Consider the following 24,290-nt stretch of genomic DNA (forward strand, 5'->3'; position numbering starts at 1 on the left):
TCGGCAAATGGTTTTATAAAAGCTTGGCTTCGGTGCAGAGACAGTAGACTTTAGCAATGGAGTGTTCTCCCAAATCCTGTGGAGAGGCTGCAGATAACATGGAAGAAGGGAAATCATGCCATCCTATCCCTCCTCTTCACAATGCCAACTCTGGTACCTCTCTCTTCCCTAATTTTTTGCTCATGTGTTCAAATGATTATTATAGATTACTGAAGGCTAATATTCTTAGGGAAGCAAAACATTGTTGTACCGTTCTATTTTTTCTTTCTAGGGTTTTAACAATGCTCATTATAATATTCCAGTGAAACAATGACTGAACCAAGTTGACGCGATCCATATCCACTGTAACGCCCTCAAAATAACAACAATAAACCCATCAGATAAGACATACATTTATAAGTAAACTAATCACCTTCTTTCATTCATTAGAGTTCCATTACGTAAGTATTACATGCCAACATCATAACAAAATGCCCTACGGGCTTACAGCTTTCCAAGTTAACACTTGGTTACAACAAAAGAGTACTAACTCGTTTACACAATAAGCCCTAGGCTTGAAGTTACATGTAATACATCAAAAGTTAAGCGACAAAAGTATGTCCGCCACTAGCCTCCCAGCTATGTCCTTGGAGGTGGCATGCTTCCTGCACCTGAAAATGATATTCCCATATAGGGTGAGCCACAGCCCAGTAGAAATACACTAAACCAACCATGGACAATGACTAAAATATTAGCAATTGATAGATGGTCAACACTAATACAATCACATAAATCACATATTTATGTCTTACAACTTATGAGTCTAAGTTACCTTTCATTTTCCCTTTTTTTCAACAGATAAGCATGCTAGCTCTATCAACATTTCCACAGATATGTATAAAAACTATATCTCACATTCAGATAAGCATACAAGCTATATCCACATTCTCAACAGATATGTATAACAACAATATCCCACATTCACAGATAAGCATATAAGCTCTATCCACACTTCACAAAGATAAGCATATGAGCTCTATCTTCACTTCTCTAGACAAGCATATGAGCTGTGTCTACGGAGTTCATCCCCTATCTCCTCCCAATACCTATCCGGTTTAGAGGTACATCCCCTATCTTCCCCTAAACCGCGGAGTACATCCCCTATCTCCTCCTCTACACATAACGTATACAAACACAATGGTTCTATATACAATCACCCAATACATACAAATAATGTATTCTATCAACCGTCAAGTTCCATGACACATTTCATTGATTAGTTTCAGTTTACCTAATCATCATGCATTGTCTACAACAATCACGACTATCCTCCACCGATAGCCTAAAGCAATTATTTCTAAAACAGAAAATAAATGCACAAATGGATATTCAATCAACATTTCATTTCTTCATTCTTCTCAATTAATTATCCCAATTAATTAAACAATGTAATTAGGCCATTTTTCCATAATTACTATTTCAACCCTTAGGTCCCTTTTTCATCAATGATTCAACAATCATTCCATTTTTTCTATGCCAAACATGCATCTAGGTTTATTATGAATAAAACCCCAACTTTTGTAAAATTACACAAAAGTCCCAAACTTTCACAAAATTACCAAACCAAGCCCAACATCTCAAAATACCAAAATTTAAAGACAAAACCCATAGAGAGGAGTAGGATATCCCTACCTCAAATTCGGAGTCCCAAAGAAGAAGACGACAAAACCCAACGTGCTCCAAAACCCGAGATTTTCAGATTAAAATGAAGCCCTCGACGATCAACAACTTTTTTGTAAAGGCCAAAGGTGAGCAAATCACTCCTACTAGATCAAAACCTAGAGAGAAGGTAGAGTCTAGAGTGAGAGGCTCAACAATGGTGATTTTGGAAAAGTAAGAGAGAGAAGAGAAAGTGAAAAAGTGATTTGAAGAGTCACAAATTCGAAACTTAAACCCAGTCGTCCGCTCGAGCGTAAAACACCCCGCTCGAGCGTCACTCACAGACACCCGCTCGAGCGTCCAAACTTACGCTCGAGCTCCGGATGCACTCTCCCAGCACTTTAGCAGAACCAGGCCTCCGCTCGAGCTTCCAACTCTACGCTCGAGCGGCCACTCACACAGATCCGCTCGAGCGGCCAACTCTACGCTCGAGCGTACAACACTGTACAACAACTACTGGATGGGTGTATTACCCGCTCGAGCGCCATCACCTCCGCTCGAGCGTACAGGCCAAAAATCTGGGCAACTAGTTTTGGTTTCTAAACTCAACCAACCTGAAACAAATCCGTCCAACACATCCTATAACTCAAATACGAAGTAAAAGGATGTAAACAAAATAATAATTAACTACCAACATCCACGGACACATGTCCGGATCACTGTACAACAAGGGTAAACCCGGGATCGCTATATCCACCCAATCTTCTCAACTAGAGGCCCTTGTAATATTTCTCATATCTTCCTGTCAAACTCCATTTTGAATATATATATATATATATATATATATATATTATGTTTAATATATGAAACTTTCGGTTAGTTTCGGTACACAAGGTGCCTAAATCAGAACCGAACTGAATACCGAAAAACATTAATTTTAAAAACTGTATAGACCGATTCATATTAAAAAATTGACCAAATATAGCCGGTTTGGTTTGGTTTGGCTCAACCGGTTTGATCGATTTTTTCGATTTTTCTTACATTCCTACTTTCGATGACAACAAGTTTCCCGACAATGAGCCTGCTAGCGTCCGGCAGTCAACAATGGTTAGTGATGATAATAGTGTGGGAGTAGGAACGGAATTAGGATTTTATTATTGGAGGGCCAGAAGAAAAATATTTTTTTTTAGCACACACATAAAATACATGTACAATATGATATATAAATAATATATACATAAGAAAAAATTTAAAAATCATAGAAGCAATTTTTAATAAGATGATGAAGTTTTTTTTGTGCAAAATAGAAAGAGAATACAAGATGGGAGAAAAATAAAATATGTATTTTTTTTTTTGGAGGGGGCCATTTTATGTATAAAATGCTAATTCTGTCCCTATGTGTGAGGATGTAACAATACAAGGATAAAATAAAATAAAAAATAATTTTTACTTCTTACTAATATATTTCATTAAGCATGTCTTTAATACCAAAACAGAGCAGTCACAAAACTTTTGTCATATATATATACCCAATGAAAAGTGGATTCATCACCAATTTTTTCCGTATTTAAATGGCAAAAAGTTCAGGACTATTTTGAGAACATATAATTTTAGTTAAAAAATCAGAAAGACGCAACAAAATGTTAACTCTTTCCTATAGTTTTTTTACCAATCTTTTTTGTCAAATGCCAAAAAAATTACTAGAAAAATCAATTTCCAAAATAGGCTTTAGTAGATGTTTTGAAAAATTCAACTTTAATGATTTTTTAAAAATAGTTTAATCAATTTTTGTTACTTTGTTGATCCACTTAATCTTGATAAAATTTGTATAATTTTTTTTAAAAAACTCATTGAATATAATAAAATATGAAAAAGTACTGAATCTTCATTTTTTTGTAATTGGTGATTTTTTATATAAAAAAAAATACAAATATTATACTTTTTGAGTGTATCTAAATTAAGTGTATTTAAAAAATAAAAAAATTGCACAAAATGCTTTTAAAAATTAACCAAAAATAAAAATAAAAATATGGAAAAAATCTCAATTTTTCAAAAAAAAATAAGAAAAAACAGATAACCATACAAGGTATTGTCTTTACGCGCGTCTCCAGATTACCAATAAAAGCTTGGCTTCGGAGTATCAAGACTCATGAGTATTTACTACCGAACTCTTTCCCGTAGAGAAAGCAGAGAAGATGGAAGAGAATGACAACTCTGGTGCCTCTCTCTCTTGCTAGGATTAATTTTTTTAAATTTTTTAAACTATTATTATTTTTTCTTTGTTCGCTTAAACTTTTAATTATATCTGCTGGTTCTTAAAATTTTTTATTTCAGTTTTATATAGTTGAATTAGAGATGATTGTACAAATCATTCCCATGAAGTTTGTGATCAAATTTTAACCATAAAAAATTAGACTTTAGGGTTAAATAGATCAAATTGGTAGTCCAGTGTGAAACATAATAAATAGTTACTAAAATAGTGTGAGGGATAAAAAGTAAAATTAACCCTTATTGTATTTATAAGAGTGTCCATCTGTTGGGTGTTTATGGTTAGGATTATATAAATAATGAGAGAGAAACAAGAGCCACATCCGATTACAATAAATAAATAAATATATATATATATATATTAGACGGTGTCCACGCTGGATGAGTGTGTCATGAAAATTAACAGTTGAATGTAGAAGGAGAAGAAAATAATTTGAAAAGTTATCAATTTTTTTTTTTAGAAAGGTGAAAAGTTATGAAAATTTAAATGTGATAATCAAAACATAAAGTAGTTATATATAAGGTTGATAGAATCAGGATGCTTGGTAGGACTATTAGTAAGGACTTGCAGATCGGATCATAAAATCATAAGATTTTACTTTTAGTGTAAAATAAAATAAAAAATTATCTATAATGATAATGTATGTTAAATAATTTTAAAATTATTAAAAAAAATGATAGATTTGATATAATGCATTAATATAAATTAAAAGAAATGTTTGGAGAAAGAGTTTATAGTAAAAACTTTATATAGATATAGGCATATCCATACATATATAAGAATGAAATAATAACAATTTTTTTTGGTAGGATCGGGATTGTACATTACAAAAAATTAAGATTTTGGGGACCAAAATTTAGGGATAAAATTATTTTTTAGGGATCAAATATTTTTATTGCAAAAAATATCGTTATTATATTTTTAGCAACAAAAATTAGACATTAGTGATGAATTATTATCTATTTGAGACCAAATTTTTTGTCTAAAAAAATAAACCATTTTGAGACCAAATTATTTTGTCCCTAAAATTAGTGATATTTTTAAAATTTTGTTGCTAAAAGTCTTATTTTTGATTTTTTGGAACGACCTTTTAGCGACTATCTTCACAATGATAGAAATTGATCCCTAAATGTCTTTTGTAACAAAATTTTCACTTTTAGAGACTAAAACATTTGGTGTCTAAAAAACTCTTATATGTTGTAGTGATAATAAAATCAAGATTGTAGTACGATTCTATACGATTTTATGATTAAGATTGTAGTCACTTTGAATTCCTAATGAATTTAGCCTGTGTTTGGCAAGTGAGTTTGCAGGCTTTTTTGGCTATTTTAGCCACAAAAAATAAAATAGGCTATTTTAGCCATAACAAACAAAACATCACATCCAACCCATAATCATTACATTCTTCTCTCACAAAAAAACTCAAAAAAGCCAAAAAGCCAAAAAGCCCTTCCCAAACCAAGCTTTTAAGCCCAGGCTAAAATAGCCAAAAAAGTCAAAAAGTCAAAAAGCCAACCCACTTTCCAAACCAAGCCTTAATCTAGTACGATCCGAATTGTTTGCCCAACTAGACAATCTAGATCGGGATCCTGGTAACTATGGTTATATAGAGATAGCTGGATAGGGACAATTTGGGAAAGGGAAAAGTGTGACAATTCACACCAATAGAGGTGTTTACTTTATATAATAGTATAAATAAATGGGTACTTACGTGTAGTTCTTAATAAGTTGAGTTATTATCTAATAGGTCCTATGAGAAAAATTTGTCATAAAAAAAGCCACTAATTGTAAGTTTTAGCGATAATTTATAAAAATCATGACTAAAAAAAGTCACTAATTGTCAATTTTTAGCAATATATATAAAAAATTGTCACAAAAAAATTATTTTTAATGACAATTTTACCAAGACTTATTTTCAATAGGACTTGATGGGAATTAAATCCAACTATTATGACCTATTAGTAGTTTACCATCAAGTCCTAATAATTGAACTTAATTCCCAATAGGTCTTAATAGTTAGACTTATTTTCACTAATTGTCAATAGGACTTGTTTAACTTTTGAACTTTTATTTGAGTTAAACTTAAGTAGTATTTTTTTTTTAAATAAAAAAATATTTATAATTTCTAAAATTATAATATACAATTTATATTTTAAACAAATTTAAAAAAATGTGTTTATAATTTATTTTATTATTCTAAAATTAAAATATTACTTGGGAATTATGCATGGCTAAACTACCAATAGGTCTTAATACTTAACAAATAAGGTCATCGTTGTTTGACGGATTAGGTTAGATGAGATTGTTAGTGAGAATATGGTTAGTGAAGAGATTATTAATGTGAGAATTGTTAATGAGAAATGATTGTTTGTGATGTGCTATATAAATGCATTTTTTGGCTAAAAAGTAGAGAAAAATTATGTATGTTTGGAATAATTTTTTGACTTTTTACCAAAAAATATGTAATAAAATAAAAATGATCATTTTACTTTGTTGACTTTTTAACTTTTAACTTTTTGACTTTTGAGTAGTTGAATTCAAAGACTACCTTCACAATCTTCCCCCAAATAGTGATAAGGCACAGCAACCTGCAACAGATACAGAAGCTGCAACAGATACAGAAGCTACAGCAGTTGCATCACATGTGTAATATCCAGCTGTATAGTTTGTTATTTTTGTTATAGGTTGTTAGTTTGTTATAGAGTAACTGTCTAGCATTAACTGTGGTTAGGTAGTTATGGTTAAGAGTCAATTGCAGTGTATAAATATGACTTCATCCTGTACCAATGATATTAATTCAATAAACAATACATTCATTTTCTTTATGGTATCAGAGCTCTAGGCTCTTACGAGCAAGAAAGCTGCAAAGCTTCAGCTATGACTTCTTCAAACATCACACCTGCACCACCTGCAACAACTTCTGCAATTTCTTCATCAGTCTTACCTTCAAATCTCACTTTATTGATTTCTAATCTGAGTTCTTTTGTTTCTGCCAAGCTTGATTCATCCAATTACATAATTTGGAAGAATCAGTTACAAAACATCTTGAAAGCTACAAAACTTCTTGGCTATGTAGATGGATCAGAGGTATGTCCTCCTGCAATGATTCTAGATTCTTCTAATAATCTTGCAATTCCGAATCCAAATCATGAACTATGGACCACTATTGATGCTCATTTGTTAAGTTGCATCACTGCAACTTTGTCTCCATCCATCTTCACTACTGTTATTCAATGTAAAACTAGTCATGAAGTTTGGACTGTTCTTGCCAATCGATTTACTTCACTGTCTAGATCTCACATACATCAGTTGAAGATCAAGTTGAGTAAGATTGTTAAGAAAGGGACAACAATGGAAGAATACCTGAATCAATTCAAGGTATTGTCTGATCAACTTGCTCTTGCATCATCTCCTATTGATGATGAAGATTTAGTTCTGTTGATTTTAAATGGCTTGCCTGAGGAATATAATGCTACAAAAACTGCTATCCGCACAAGATCAGATCATATTTCTCTAGATCAGTTGTGTTCTTTACTCTGTTCAGAGTCTGTTCATGTGGAATCCTCTCTTAAGCATGCACATGCCTCAGATCTTCCCAGCTCCATTGCTTATACTGCACACAGAGGAAATTATTCTAATCGAGGCAGTACTAGAGGTTTTTATAGAAGTAGAGGTGGTTCTTACAGAGGTAGAGATGGAGGTAGGTCTAGAGGACAGATGAGAGGCTCACAGTATTCAAGAGGCAGATTCAACTCTGCTTATAGTCCTCAAGCTGGCAGATTCAGCTCTAACTACTCTTACAGTCCTCAAGCTGTTGCTGCTGCCAATACTAATTCTGCCAATGTGATCTGTCAAATTTGTGGCAAGCCAAATCACACTGCTCTAGACTGTTGGTGCAGATTAGACACAGCCTTTCAGCAGTCTGTCTCTACAGAGCCTCAGTCAAAAGCCTATGTTGCATCATCCTCAACTCAGTCACAACCTGTGAACTGGTATCTTGACTCCGGAGCCACTAGTCATATGATACCTGATCTAAGTCAGCTCTCTTTCCCTCAGCCATATTATGGTCAAGATCAAGTTGCAGTTGATGATGGTTCTACACATACCATTGCTCATACTGGACCAGGTCTTCTTCCTACTCATTCTTTTCCTTTTCATCTTACAAAGCTACTTCATGTACCTACACTTTCACCCAATTTGCTCTCTGTTCATCAGTTAGCCAGAGATAATCACTGCACTATCACTTTTGATGACAATTCTTTTGTTATTCAGGACAAGATTACTCAGAAAATCTTGTATAAAGGAAGCTACACAAATGGTCTTTATCCATTCAGTGCTTCTCCTTCTGGTGCATCCTCTCCTGCTGCATTTTCATCTGCTGCATCTTCCTCTTCTCAAGCTTGTTTCTCTTGTTCTTCATCACCTACAGGAACACCTAATTGGCATTTCAGACTTGGTCATCCTTCCTCTAAGAAGCTTCATCATATTCTTTCTCATAATAATCTAGGTTCTAATGTTTTGTCCAATAAAGGCTCTAGTTTGTGTGAACATTGTTGTGTTTCAAAGAGCCATCGGATGCCTTTTCATTTGTCTAATTCCACTGTAAATAAACCATTAGCTCTTATCCATACAGATGTTTGGGGCCCTTTTGCTTCTTCTGTTTCAGGTTATAAGTACTATGTGCTTTTCATTGATGACTTTAGCAAATTTACTTGGCTTTTTCCTTTGCATTATAAGAGTGAAGTTTTCACTAAATTTCTTGAATTTAAATCATTTGTTGAGACTCAATTTCAAACTAAACTTCAGATTCTTCGCAGTGATAATGGAGGGGAATATCTTAGTACATCATTTCAAAATTTTCTTAAAAATAAAGGCATTGACCATCAACTAACTTGTCCACATACACCTTCCCAAAATGGTGTAGCTGAAAGGAAACATAGGCATCGCATTGAAACTACTATTACCCTCATGCATCATTCTTCTCTACCTTTAATTTACTGGTTTGATGCTCTTGCAGCTGTTGTCTATTTGATTAATAGACATCCTACTCTCAAACTTAAAAATCTTACTTCCTATGAGGTCTTATTCAAACAGAAACCTAATTATATGTTCTTGAGATCCTTTGGCTGTAGATGCTATCCTTGGCTCAAACCATACACCACTAATAAACTTCAACCTAGATCTCTTCCTTGTGTTTTTCTTGGTTATCAACCTTCCATCAAAGGTTATAGGTGTCTTGATCCCATCACAGGCAAAGTCTATATCTCCAGACATGTACTATTTGATGAGTCTTTCTTTCCTTTTCAGACTGCTTCCAAACAGTCTTCCTCTGCCTCTGCTGTCTCTCTCCAGTAGTTTTTCTGGTCTTCACCTCTATCTTCCTCTCACACTGCATCTCCTCCAGCAGCTCTTCCACTTCCAACAGCTGCAACTACTCCAGCTCCAGCAATTCCAACAGTATCAGCAACTCCACCTACTTCACCAGTCCACCCAATTCCTGCAAATCCAGCAGTTGCCACTACTCCAGCAGCCTACTCTAATCCAGCAGCTCCCACTGTTTTCTCAATTCCAGCAGTACCAGTCTCTTCCAACCCAATTCCTGCAAATCCAGCAGCTGCCACTACTCCAGCAGCCTACTCTAATCCAGCAGCTCCCACTGTTTTCTCAAGTCCAGCAGTACCAGTCTCTTCCACTTCTGTTCCTCTTCTATCTCCTGTCCCTTCTGATCCGATTGCTATTTCCAAAATCTCTATTGATCTTCCCTCTCTTTCTTCTAATATTCATCCCATAATTACCAGATCCAAATCAACCTCTTCTCATACTGCTTGTCTTTCTTCTTTCTCTCCTCAATCTGAACCACAAACTTTTCAGCAAGCAGCTTCTTCTTCTGTTTGGCAATCTGCTATGCTTGAAGAATTTCAAGCCTTACAAAAACAAGGTACTTGGTCTTTAGTTGATCTTCCACCTGGCAAACAAGCAATAGGCTGCAAATGGGTTTATAGAATTAAGAAAAATTCAGATGGTTCTATAGCCAGATATAAGGCACGGTTAGTTGCCAAGGGCTTTCTTCAGACTGAAGGGGTGGACTATCATGAGACCTTTAGTCCTGTGGCTAAGCAACCTACTATTAGAATTCTGTTATGTCTGGCCCTACATTTTGATTGGCCCATCAAGCAGCTTGACATATCTAATGCATTTCTCCATGGTGTTCTTGAAGAAGAAGTTTATATGGTTCAGCCTCCAGGCTTTGTTCAACCAAATCAATCTCAGCTTGTTTGCAAGTTACACAAGGCTCTCTATGGTTTAAAGCAAGCTCCTAGAGCTTGGTTCTCTACCTTCTCCAATTTTCTTCTCACTCATCAATTTGTTCAAAGCCATTGTGACTCGTCTCTTTTTATTAAGAAGACTTCTACTGCTATTACCATTCTTCTCATCTATGTAGATGACATTCTCCTCACAGGAAGTGATCCTCTCTATATTACCTCTCTCATTACACATATGCATACCACCTTTTCTATGAAGGAGCTTGGCTTTGTTAATTACTTCTTGGGTATCTCTGTCATAAAACATGCTTCTGGTTATGTGCTTTCTCAGCAAAAATATGCCTCAGATTTATTGACCAAGGCTGGTATGAGTGACTGCAAAGCTTACTCTTCTCCCATGGCTACTAAGTCTTCTTCCAGTGCTCTTACTGCAGCAGAAGATTCTCTCTTTTCTCAGCCAGCTTTGTACCGCAGTTTGGTTGGAGCACTGCAATATCTTACTCTTACTAGACCAGATTTAGCCTTTGTGGTTAATCATCTTTGTCAATTCATGCACTCTCCTCTGACTAGCCACTTTACCTCAGTTAAAAGATTGCTACGATATCTCAAAGGCACCTTATCTTATGGTCTTCATTTCACTTCTGGTCCTCTTCTTCTCAATGCATATTCAGATTCAGATTGGGCAGGTAATATCCTTGATCGCAGGTCCACCACTGGTTACTGTATCTATCTTGGTCCTAATCTTATCTCTTGGTCTGCCAAGAAGCAACCAACTGTGTCTCGATCATCTTCGGAGGCTGAATATAGAGCTTTAGCCCAAACCTCGGCTGAACTTAGTTGGATTGGAATGTTGCTTGCTGACCTTCATGTTTTTGTTCCTGTGCCTACCCTATGGTGTGACAACTTATCTGCCATAGCTATGAGTAACAATCCTGTGTTTCATGCTCGTACTAAACATATTGAGGTGGATTATCATTTTGTTCGCGAAAGGGTTGCATCCAAGAAGCTTCATATCTGTCATATTCCCACTTCAGATCAAGTTGCTGATATCTTTACTAAACCTCTATCTGTTGCTCGGTTTCAATATCTTCAGCTCAAACTCAATGTCCTTCCTAGTCCCTTGAGCTTGCAGGGGTATGATAAGGCACAGCAACCTGCAACAGATACAGAAGCTACAGCAGTTGCATCACATGTGTAATATCCAGCTGTATAGTTTGTTATTTTTGTTATACGTTGTTAGTTTGTTATAGAGTAACTGTCCAGCATTAACTGTGGTTAGGTAGTTATGGTTAAGAGTCAATTGCAGTGTATAAATATGACTTCATCCTGTACCAATGATATTAATTCAATAAACAATACATTCATTTTCTTTAAATAGTTTGTTTTTTTAGTAATTTTTTAACTTTTTAGTTTTTGTATTAAAAAAATTAAAACAAACAGGTGTACTTAGTAAAAAAATAAATTTTTTATATACAATAGACTCAATTCTCTCATTACTTTCTCAATCTCACTCAAAACTTAGCCAAGTTAATCCTCCTACTGAAGGAGATTAATAAGTCCTTTGGACTATCAATTTGTCCTTCCATTCCACTACCAAACATATTATAAATGAAATCCACAACGATCATAGTCCAATCCAACCACCCAAGCCACAAAATAAACTTGGCCTAAAAGTTTAACCCCACTTTCTACGATTTTTTTTTTCCAAATATTCTAATTTTTTTTTTTTTAGAGAATTGACCAAATTCTCAAACTATTTGGAAAACTAATCTGTTTTTTAAAATCGTATTTTGAAAATATAATTTTAAATTGAAATTATATTTTTAACATGTAATTTCACTAAGAATATTGAAATCGCATGTTAAAAATATAATTTATGATGACATAAATTTGACTATGATAAATTACTTTTTCAACATGCAATTTCAAGGTGAAATTGAAATCGGTTGATTCTCAAAATTATTAATATATTTTTTAAGAATATTAAAAAAAAAAAACTCCACTTTCTACGCGGTGCAAAGTTTATTATTCCGCAAATGGTTTTATAAAAGCTTGGCTTCAGTGCAGAGACTATGCAGTAGACTTTAGCAATGGAGGGTTCTCCCAAATCCTGTGGAGAGGCTGCAGACAACATGGAAGAAGGGAAATCATGCCATCCTATCCCTCATCTTCACAATGCCAACTCTGGTACCTCTCTCTCTATCTCTCTCTCTCTCTCTCTCTCCATATACATATATATAGTGTTGTATCTGTGTCTGGAGATTGAGTTCTATACGGATGATCCGTAAAAACCATATTTTACAGGCCACCAATCAGTGGTTGAGCCAAGAAAATGGACAAAGCCCCATTTTGTTGTCATCGTCTCCTCTCCTGCATTCCTTTCCTCTGAACGTTGTTGTGCCTTCCTCAAACGATTAGGGTGTTAGGATCAAACACACCCAGAAAAATATCTCACACACACAGAGAACACAATATTTACGTGGTTCGGCCCAATGCCTACATCCACGGACAGAGAAGAGAATTATCACTAAAATGGAGCAAAAATACAATTACAGAGGAGGAGATGAAACTCACTCAACTCACAGCTCTCACTCTCAATTTCTGATGATACAAACCTCTCCTCACTCATCTCAATTTATAACCAAGAGAGGAGGAGTAGGTGAAGTGCTAGCCATAATTGGCCAAGGTAGTGCCACCCTCACTATCTTCCTTTAGTGAGTTGGTGTAGCCCTCCACCACCTTCTTTTACAACATGGTGCTACCTACACTATGTGAATGGTGGGTTCATTACCATGTGGGTAGTGGATGGAGCCAACAATTCTCCCCCTCCACGCCCACATGGACAACTGACTTCTCAGCTTGGACTGCCAAGACACAGCTCCCCCTGATTGGATGCCCTGTACCCCCTGCTCGGGATACCCTTGCATTACCGTGCAACTCCTTGCATGATGAACACGGGAGCAACTAGAAAACTTCAGAGTGTGACACATCAACATCCTCAATTTTCCTTGCTCGGAGCTTATTTCTGAACAACCAGCCTTTGCTTTCTGCACTTTAGAACAACTTCCCAGCGATCTCATACGCCCGTTGTCTGTGCTGCAATCCCTGATGTTCGGTTCAGTCTCACTTGTACGTCCGTACTGATGTTTGATAGTTAGCCCTTCTGCCAAGACAACTTCCATCGGTCTGTACAAGTTATCACTATGCAACTCCGTGCATAGTGCTCGCACCCCCTTATTGGAGTGCATTGCAACGCTCACTTTGCGACTCGAGATTGCATCCCTCCTTTCCATGCATCTTTTGAGAGGTTGCAAAATGTCTCTAACACGGAAGCAAAAGAAACTCTCTTCTTCACCGGCATAGTCTCTACAGACTTGGTTTCTTTGCTCTGAACTTTCTTCAAGATTGGCTTCACTGGCTCAGCTCTGTGCACCTTTGAACTGCCTCCTTGCGTTCCTGTGCACCGTTTTCGCCATTCCTGATGAAAGCCTTGCTCAATCATACGCTTTGGTTGTGTATGTTCTCTCTTTGTACCCTTCGACTGGCATTTGACAACACTCATCTTTGTCAAAACTTCTCCTTCCAGTCTGTACAATTTGTTGCACAATTTGCCTTGCAACAATTCTTTATCACCTCTGTGTACATGAAGAACCCCGCCACTAGATGAGAAACAATTTCCTTTTAGATCTAGCATACTCAGGGAGATTAGATTCCTCCGTACTCCTGGCACATGTCGGACCTCAGATAAAATTACTTTTCTTCCATCCTTAGTAAGGAATCGCACTGTCCCTATGCCGACAACTCTGTTCACTGTGTTGTTGGCCATCCGGATAATGCTACCGCTGACTCTTCGGTAAGTGGAGAAAAGCTTCCTATCCGCACATATGTGGAACGTACACCCTGAATCCAAAATCCAGCCGGGTGTTTCCAACTCTGACGAGATTGTAAGCATCACCTCTTCATCGTCAGAGGAATGCACTGCAACTGCTGTAGTTGAGGGACCTCCGTGTCCCTTAGCCTTCTCTTTGGCTTGTCTGTCCGCCTTCTTCTCTGGGCAATCTCTTATTACGTGATCCTCTTGATCACAGTAAAAACACCTCCTCGTGTTGTCCTGTCTGGACTGTGAACGCCCTCTGCTTTTACTTCTTCCTCTACCTCTGCCCCTTTCTCTATCTCTGCCTCTACTTTCTGTGACAAGGGCATGTGACTGCTCTCCTTCCATCTCTTTCTTCCTTGCCTCCTCGTTGAATAAGGCGTCTGTGACCATCCCCATGGTCAGCTTCCCTTCGGGTGCAGAAATACTGAGAGAAACCACCAACGTCTCCCAGCTGTCTGGTAAGGAACTGAGTAATAATAATGCTTGCATCTCATCCTCCAACTCCATTTTGATTGATGCAAGCTGGTTCACAAGGCTGTGGAATTCACTGGTGTGTTCAGCAACAGACACACCATTCTTCAGCTTCAGGTTTATAAGCTTTCTCATTATCAAGGCTTTGTTCCGTGCGGTCTTGGACTGGTACATGCCCTCCAATTTCATCCATAGGGCATAGGCGTCTGTCTCTTGGGCAACATGGTGGAACACACTGTGGTCAATCCACTGTCTGATTTGACCGACAGTCTTTCGGTTGGTTTTTATCTAGTCCCCATCCTTGTCTCCATCTGGTTTGACCCCCTTTAGCGCTATAGGGTCAAACAAATCTCTACAATACAGGACGTCCTCCATCCGCGGCTTCCATATCGCATAATTAGAAGCGTTCAACCGAATCATCGGCCCTAAAACTGAGGTGGATTCCTCCATCATCCAGAAAATAATCTCTGTTTGAAAAATAGGCTTTGCTGTGAAGTCCGGCCTGCTCAAATTAGCCGGAAAAGCAATTCGGATTGCCAAAATAAAAACTGTAAATTTTTTTGAAAGCTTATTTGTAAAATCTGACTGTACGGATGTGTCCGAAATATTCCAAATAGTTTGAAAACACTATTGGCTCACCCAAATCGGACCTCAAATGGCTTAGATCAAGCCAAAACAATTTTAACGGTTCAGATCGGCAGAATCTGGTGCGCCTGAGAAGCACCAGATTATTTCTCCGGATCGGCTGGCGTCGGGCTGACGTCAGCGGCTCAGTCAGCGGCTCGGTCAGCGGCTGAAGACTCGGCTTGGCTGAAGACTCGGCTGGCGCGCGCGCGTGTTGATGGCGCGTGTATGGCACGCGCTACTCCCTCAGTCGTCGTCCTCCTTTCGCCGCGCGTGGGGCGCGTGGGAGAGATTGGTACCACGCGCCGGTGGCCTGAACGGCGCGTGTGGGCGTGTGTCGAGACTGGGACTCACGCGCCAACTTCCAGGGGCATGTGAGGGAGCGTCCGGCCTCCGTTAGGTGTCTTCTTTATATTTCTGGACTCCTCTCGTCGAGCCCTTGCTTCTGGTATGCTCAAAATCTGATTTCGAGCAATACGATTTCTGGACAGTTTCGAAACAACACTCTGTTTTTCCGAAAAACGTACAACTTGGCTTTGATACCACTTTGTTAGGATCAAACACACCCAGAAAAATATCTCACACACACAGAGAACACAATATTTACGTGGTTCGGCCCAATGCCTACATCCACGGACAGAAAAGAGAATTATCACTAAAATGGAGCAAAAATACAATTACAGAGGAGGAGATGAAACTCACTCAACTCACAGCTCTCACTCTCAATTTCTGATGATACAAACCTCTCCTCACTCATCTCAATTTATAACCAAGAGAGGAGGAGTAGGTGAAGTGCTAGCCATAATTGGCCAAGGTAGTGCCACCCTCACTATCTTCCTTTAGTGAGTTGGTGTAGCCCTCCACCACCTTCTTTTACAACATGGTGCTACCTACACTATGTGAATGGTGGGTTCATTACCATGTGGGTAGTGGATGGAGCCAACATAGGGTTTTGTGTTTTGGGTTCAATGGGTTTTGTTGGAAATTTTGAGCTATCAGTGATGTTGGAAAATGGAAATCTTGAGCTATTAGGTGGGTAAGAGCATCTCCAACTCTTCATCAAATTTTTCGTTTAATTCTAAAGTTAAGTAAAAAAAAGTTTGATTTGATATGAGTTACTCCATTGTTCTCATCAAATTTATAAATAAATAAAAAAATCCTCATATCCCAAATTTTCCTTTTCATAAAATTTGAAATCCATCTTCAATGCTTTAATTTTAATTTTATTTATTTTAATTTTTTATTTTTTAAAATTTTTACCAAATTCAAATTTGACGAAGGATGTGACGAGTTTTCAATATGATGAAAATATTAATTCTCCCTTGATTTGATCCAGGAGTGGAATCTTGGTCAGGAAAATTTGATGAAAGTGTTAGAGAAGTTCATATCAAATCAAGCTTTTTACTCAAATTTATAATCAAATTAAATGAAAAAAAATTGATGAAGGGCTAAAGGATTGAGATGATTTTCTTCAATAAAAATGGTTAAAACACTTCTTAGGGTAAGTTTCGGATTGGAGTGTTGCATACCAGATCAAGCTTTTAACCAAATTTTCACTCAAATTTGATGAAACAGAAAGAGTAAAGATTGGAGATGCTCTAACGTCATAGCTTTAAAATTGCTGCATCAAGTAGTGAAGCAGCTTTGTTTTTCTTTGAAATATTGAGCTGGGTTTCACGATTTACCAACTCGTAGCTCAGATTTTTGTTTTTTTTTTAGAGCTAGATCTGTGATTATTTAAGAGTCTTGCTATGGGCTGTTTCATCTGTACTAGTTTTTGTGGTAAAATCTTTGCCAGAGAAGATGGTTGCCTTGGTAAGGGAGGAGAGCAGTAGGGCTTACATGTTTTGTAACTTTGGATGATGTGTCTGAAAAATCTAGATTTATGCGGAAAATATTTTTAGAAAATCTAAGTGCGTCCTGTTTATCGTGATTATTGATATAGGCAATCCAATTAAAAATTTACGCAACCATGATCAATGTAAAATAGAGAGAGTAAAAGAAAATCAAACATCCACAGCACAAAATATTTTTTCCCATGAAAAATCACAATTGGAATCCACCAACTTGCGATAAAAAACCATGGGCCCTTGGCTAGACAAAATATCTACTATGAAATAAAAGAGTACAAGAGATATCTTACGAAGGCCACTCTGGGCTCACGTGTTTGCTCAACCTATGAGTCACTCTTCTTCCTCTACTAGATCTCCGCCACAAATGTCGAATCACCATGACGCCAATGACCTCGGAATCTACCGAAGTCTACAATCTTGGAATCGACCAAAAAGGTTCACTTTTGTAAGATGTGAAGAACTTATACAAAAGCTTGATGATTAGCTTTGAGCTCCTATGCCTGATATATCATCAAGTAGATGCGAGTTACAAATAATCCTCACTACAAGATCACTCTCAAATAATAAATCTCTTACAAAGTAAACTCTCACAAAAATGTATTTCACTCATAAAAATGATCTCTCAAAAGATAAAAAATACTTAGAGCTTAGGAGAGAGTGCTTAGAAAATGGGTCAAAGAGATACAAAATAAATCAACCAAGCATGCCTTAAATAGACCGGGACCAAAAAAAAACCTTTGCGGCCACGGTCATGAGGTTCATTGGCGCGACTGCCCTTCGCAAGTTACAGAAAAAACTTCTGAGAGTTGAATTTTTGGACTTGCCAAATCGCAGGCGCGGTCATTTCCTCGCGGGTGCGATGACACAAACATTGATAGCAGCTTTTGAGGACTTTGCTCACTTTGTCCAGAATTCTCCATTCTTTTAGCAAGCTTTTCCCTCAAATCAAGGAGGCCTATTTTTACGCTTGTCTCCCACATGCAGAAGTATCCACAAAGTCTGTCCACTTTAGACTTAAAAATTGAATCAAAATGTAGCCTACTCTCTTTGACAATTTTGCCACCCAATCTTTTGAGCCACCGAATATTGCATCTTTTTGAAACTTACAACATTTACCCTTCAATACAATCTGACTAAACTAATTGTAAAAACAAATCAAACGCAATAAAATAAATCAAACACAATTGATTTAGAAAATTAGGAGTAAGATAAGACAAAATAAAATAATAAAATCAAAACAACTGAGATCAATTAGTGAGAATGAGTTTTGTCAAAAGAGGTATTGCCAAAACGTAAATCATTAATTTCTTTAGGATCAAAATCCTAACAATCTCCTCCTTTCGCAATACCGGGACAAAACTTTATAAATCATTCCTGCACAAGATTCAAGCAACAAAGACCAATCCAAAAATGAATAAGTAGAAAATCGCAATTTTGTCTTTAGAACGGGATTGCCAGCTTGCATTGTGATGCACACAATTAGGATTGAAAATCCTAACAGTGTCAACTAACGATTGGTTGACCATTAAAGATCATATGTATGGTTCGACCATAAATATCTCCTGTCTCTGTGAGTTCCACATCATTTGTTTTTGAAGTGATGGCAGTCAGACCATCCATGTTTATGTAGTGTCATTAGTGATTTAACTCTTTTACAAATTTCATTGATTTTTTGTTTATTTTTTTCAATTGGTACAAGATAATTTAGAAATTTTACTCCTTTACAAACTCATTGGTGATTTTTTTTTATTTAATTATTGATAACATATATGCTTATAGATAAATTACATGCACAAAAATATTTATAAGTTGGTGAAAATACATTATGTTGTAATTTGAATTTTCCATTTTTAAAGGACATCTGACAAAATATCTAGTACCTGGAATTTTTAGTCGAGTTGAGTTGAATGTATGGAAACAAAGCAAACTGGATCTTTCAAAGTAATTTCACATTTTCTCTCTTCAACATTTGGCAGAAGTAACAAGATCTCTAAGAGAAATACCACCAGCTCACTTCATTTTCAAGATCGAGTCATTCTCACAACTCTCACAACTATTGTCAGATGCTGAAGTTCAAAATTATGAATCAGACATTTTTGAAGCCAGTGGCTACTAATGGTTGAGTTTGTATACTATTTACTTATGCTTCCCCCCCTTTTCCTGTTGAGATACATACCCATAATCTGATTCTTATAGTTCTTTTGTGTTCTACTTGAAGGAAATTATCTTTCTACCCAAACGGTGATAAAAAAAGAAAAGGGGAAGGACACATCTCTTTGTACTTGGTAATCGCAGAAACTAGTAATTTACCTCTTGGTTGGGAGGTCAGTGTGAACTTCAAATTGTTTGTGTATGATCAAATTCAAGACAAGTACATGACCATCCAAGGTAGGTAGTTTTTTTAGTAACCAATCAATTTCCTTTATGATTGTTTGTGGTTTTTAAATTTTCTTCCTCATGCATATTTTGCATACATTAATTACTCTACACACTTGATTTTTCTTCTTTTTTTCAATGCCCAGATGCCAATGGGAAGGTAAGATGCTTTCACGGGATGAAAACAGAGTGGGGTTTTGCCCAATTACTCCCGCTCAGTACTTTCAATGATGCTGATGACGGGTACCTCATCTGTGACACATGTGTTTTTGGAGCAGAAGTTTTTGTTATAAATTATCCTGGCAGAGGACAGTCTATAAACATACTGAAGGAACTTGACTGTACTTACACCTGGAAGATTGATAATTTCTCGTCTCCAGATGGTCAAATTCATTACTCTAATGTCTTCACTTTTGGAAATCGAAAGTGGTATGCAATGGTTGGGTTTGCACTCAATTACTATATGCAAATTGAAAATTTGACAATTTACTGCTGTTTATGCCTTCCTACAATACCAGGAATTTACGGCTATATCCCAAAGGAGATTTAACTGCAAAGGATAAATGCCTGTCCCTCTTTTTAGGGTTAGATGATTTGAAAACCTTTCCTTCTGAACGGAAAACATATGCAAAATACAAGATGCGCATAAGGAACCAATACCATGGCGAGCATATGGAAATTGAAGGTGATATTCTGTATTCTTCTCTTAGTTGCAGGAATCGTGCAATCAGGTGACGATTTGGAGTAGGAATCGCGATTCCGCGCTTCCTAGAAAGAAACGTGTAGGAATCGCGTTTCTGTGGAGAGAGAAACGCGATCCAATCCAAGATGGGATCGCAAGGGGGAGAGAGAGAGAGAGAGAGAAACCTGAACTCGCTGTCGCCTTCTCCTTCGACATCACCTTCTCCTCCGATCTGCTCCTGGACCTTCGATCTGCTCTCGCCTTCGATCTTCTCCACATCGCCATCGCCATCGCCAGCGCCAGCCGTCTTCGATCTGCTTCTTCACCTCTGTAGACACCCCATTTTTGACCGACCTTAAGACTCAGACGTCACCGATTGAGCGCTAGGTGATGTTGCATAATGTGCTCGTTCAGAAGTTTCAGAGTTGCGGCCATGAGCCCCACCTCCAGACTTCCGAACCCTTTTCTGTGCCTTGTCTCGGTTTGCGAGCCAGACTCGGTTTTCTCTGTTTCTTTTCCCGAGGGAAGGGAGAGGTCCCGTAGACCGTCTCTCAAATGTCCGTAGGCTACATTTGGTGGCCGTAGGCCATTTTGCCCATTTCGGAGTCCGGTTCCCGGTTTTCGGAGCCGTCAGGCCGTGTGCCTCGGTTCGGGACCGCTTAACCATCTCCTATTGCTCTGATTTTTGGCATACATCTTATTTCATCCCTTTTGAGGGACACTGGGGGTTGAGAAACCCACTTCGAGGTCAAATACCATTTTCGGTGCTTAACAGCCCATTTTCGGGACCCCGAACTGCGTGTTTTGGCCCCGGAACGTTCGTTTTGCAACGGTTTTCGTTCATTTTTGGCAGGTACCTCTGTTTTATCACAAGGAAGGTCACTGAAGGGTGGGAGGCCAGCAATTGTTGCAACAACCAGTTATCTCTCTTCCGGAGCCTCCCGGCGCCCGTTTTTCGCACTTCCGGGCTAATGTTGAATACCTTGGAGCTAGTGTTGCCAACTTTCAACCACATATCTGTGATCTACACATCTGAGAGGCCCCTAAAAGTTGGTGGCCGGCCATTAAGGTCACCTGACCCTTTTGACCCCTTTCTTCCGGGCTAATGTTGAACCCCTTGGACCCTTTTTCTTGAACTTTGAACCACATATCTGTGATCTACACATCTGAGAGGCCCCTAAAATTTCATGGCCGGCCATTAAGTCAACTTGACCCTTTTGACCCCCTCTTTCCGAGCCATTGTTGAACCCCTTGGGCCCACTTTCTTGGAATTTCAACTACATGGTTGTGTTGTACACACATAGGGGTACCTCCCCAGTAGCTGGCCGGCCAGAAAATCACATTGACCCTTTTGACCCCTAGCCGGCCGGCTAGGGGGTGTGGCCGGCCGGCCACCTCCAGCAAAAGTGAGAGGCCGGCCGTGTTCCTCCCACTGTGCACTTTACAGCTGTGGGGCAATATCCCCCAGATATTTTCTGTATCCGGGGGATATTTTGTGGGGGAGTTTTGCTCTCCTTCTCCCCCACCTTTACACCCCCTTTTTGATCCTTATAACCAGCTGGTGGCCTCCTTTGCAAGGGTTAGAGAAACTCTCCTTCAAGCTTCCATAGCCAACTCCATCTTCTTCCTTCTCAACTCTTGAAAAAACCCTAAGTCCCTAACCATTATTCCTTCTACACCACCAAGCTCTACCACCACCATCTCATTTCCAGCAACAAGGAAGGATTCTTGAAGGCTAAAGAAGCTGCAAATCCATCCAAAAAGCAACAAAAGTTCGATTCTTCAAGGGTAAGTAATACTTTTACCCTTTTGAACCTTTTTCTTGATCCATTTCTAAGCCCCACTTCTTTTTGGTTTCAAGCTCCGGCCCTAACTGAAAAGGGCCATATTTTGAGCTCATCTTCACTTCTCATTAAGGGCTCAACCCTGTTTGAGCCCTCCGTAATACACTTGCTTCATTGATCATCTTGTATGTCATAGTTTTGCATGCTGTTTTTGACCCATGAGCAATTTATTTTCGAGCATGTGGTAAACTGATATAAGGCTTATTTTGAGACCCTCTTCAACATTGGAGAAGGGCTCAACATTGTTTGGTGCTTCCATGTGTCACTTGTAGTTATATCCCCTATTTGGCCCCATTTTTGCATAAATTGGCAACCCTCTTTGCTTCTGTTTTTGGACCTTGGTCCGAACTGAAAGTGGTCTTATTTTGGCCTATACTTCATGTTTCATTCACACTTTTTTTCTGTTTGGTGAATATTTTGTATACTTCATGTTATAGCCATTGTTGAGCCTTATTTTGCATCACATTTCTATCATGTTTGTATACTGATTTTGAGGCTTCCATATACTGTAAATATTCATATTTTTGGTCCCTCTTCAATGTTGTAGAAGGAAATTTTTCAGTTTGGGTTTTGCTTATACCACTTGCTTCATTACCCCTCTTTTGGCCCCTATTCTTGCATGCCATTTTTGCCATACCTATGCTTTCTGTTTGGCCATGTTTATAACTGTGAAAGTGCATCTTTTGGGACTGTCTAGCTTCTGTCTTTGCATTGCACGTCCATATTGTGCATGTTTGGCATAGCTATGGGCCATTTCGGGTGCCTAGATTCGCATTTCGGGACAATTCCATGCATTTCATGTCATTTCGCCTCATTTCGGGGCTGTTTTCCCCCATATTTTACTGCTGAAATTCCATTAGAATGATTGCTATCATTTTCATGCCATTTCATCGCATTTATGCATCGCCTCGGTTTGCGTGCCCGTGTGCACGCATTTCGAGGCGCCTCATTTTCTGCCATCGGCATCTTATGTGAGTACGGCTGAGGCTCTCTCATGTTAGTATAAGTCCATATTGCATTCTGTATGTCATTTGCATTGCGTATGCATCGCCTCGGTTTGCGTGCCCGTGTGTACGCATTTCGAGGCACCTCATTTTCTGTCATCGGCATCTTATGTGAGTGCGGCTGAGGCTATATCATGTTAGTATAAGTCCATATTGCATTCTGTATGTCATTTGCATTGCGTATGCATCGCCTCGGTTTGCGTGCCCGTGTGCACGCATTTCGAGGCACCTCATTTTCTGCCATCGACATCTTATGTGAGTGCGGCTGAGGCTCTCTCATGTTAGTATAAGTCCATATTGCATTCTGTATGTCATTTGCATTGCGTATGCATCGCCTCGGTTTGCGTGCCCGTGTGCACGCATTTCGAGGCACCTCATTTTCTGCCATCGGCATCTTATGTGAGTGCGGCTGAGGCTCTCTCATGTTAGTATAAGTCCATATTACATTCTGTATGTCATTTCATTGCATTCTGTCACCGCCTCGATTTGCGTGCCCATGTGCACGCATTTCGAGGCACTCCATTTTTATCCGCAGGCATCCTATGTGAGTGTGGCTGAGGCTCACTCATGTTGGTGTAAGCCCATTTGTCATTTCCATGTCATTTCATTGCATTCTGTCACCGCCTCGGTTTGCGTGCCCGTGTGCACGCATTTCGAGGTACTCTATTTTTATCCGCAGGCATCCTATGTGAGTGTGGCTGAGGCTCACTCATGTTGGTATAAGCCCATTTGTCATTTCCATGTCATTTCATCATATCATATCATAGCCTCGGTTTGCGTGCCCGTGTGCACGCATTTCGAGGCACTCCATTTTTATCCGTAGGCATCCTATGTGAGTGTGGCTGAGGCTCACTCATGTTGGTATAAGCCCATTTGTCATTTCCATGTCATTTCATCATATCATATCATAGCCTCGGTTTGCGTGCCCGCGTGCACGTATTTCGAGACACATATCATCGCCTCGGTTTGCGTGCCCGCGTGTACGTATTTCGAGACATGTCATTTTCTCAGTTTGCGTGCCCGTGTGCACGCATTTGGAGGCATCTCATTTTTATCATATTCTGTATTTTCTCAGTTTGCGTGCCTGTGTGCACGCATTGTGAGGCATCTCGGTTTGCGTGCCCGTGTGCACGCATTTCGAGACATCTCATTTTCATAGCATAGTGCATACTAGGTTGTATCTTAGATCGCATTCTGTCATTTTCTCGGTTTGCGCGCCCGTGTGCACGTATTTCGAGGCATGTCATTTCCATAGCATTGTGTATGTTAGGATTGTATCTTAGTTGCATTTCATGCATGTCATGCATATCGCATCGTATCCGGGATAGGAGTTAGCCCGGGCACGGGAAACGAGGTACATTTCGTACTCCGAGTGACGGAATGTGTCTC

The 24,290-nt window shown here is 38.6% G+C and overlaps 1 protein-coding gene across 1 annotated transcript; it reads left to right on the top strand.

Moving 5' to 3' along the window:
• The first annotated feature begins 17 nt into the window (after positions 1–17).
• Positions 18–20,236, top strand: LOC145788672 (uncharacterized). The gene is made up of 5 exons (XM_082915177.1): positions 18–153; positions 18,972–19,118; positions 19,214–19,383; positions 19,518–19,800; positions 19,890–20,236. The coding sequence occupies exons 2-5, from the start codon at positions 19,111–19,113 to the stop codon at positions 20,104–20,106; spliced, it is 678 nt and encodes a 225-aa protein (XP_082771303.1). The 5' UTR covers positions 18–153; positions 18,972–19,110; the 3' UTR covers positions 20,107–20,236.
• Positions 20,237–24,290: the final 4,054 nt, after the last annotated feature.

This window comes from Camellia sinensis, chromosome 2 (genome assembly GCF_055761805.1).
Source record: "Camellia sinensis isolate YWXY chromosome 2, ASM5576180v1, whole genome shotgun sequence".
NCBI lineage: Eukaryota > Viridiplantae > Streptophyta > Magnoliopsida > Ericales > Theaceae > Camellia > Camellia sinensis.

Excerpts from the sequence above, each read along its gene's own strand:
- LOC145788672 (XM_082915177.1), top strand. Across the intron at positions 19,384-19,517 it reads CAAGTACATGACCATCCAAG|ATGCCAATGGGAAGGTAAGA; the intron begins GTAGGTAGTTTT and ends TTCAATGCCCAG. Across the intron at positions 19,801-19,889 it reads ACTTTTGGAAATCGAAAGTG|GAATTTACGGCTATATCCCA; the intron begins GTATGCAATGGT and ends CTACAATACCAG.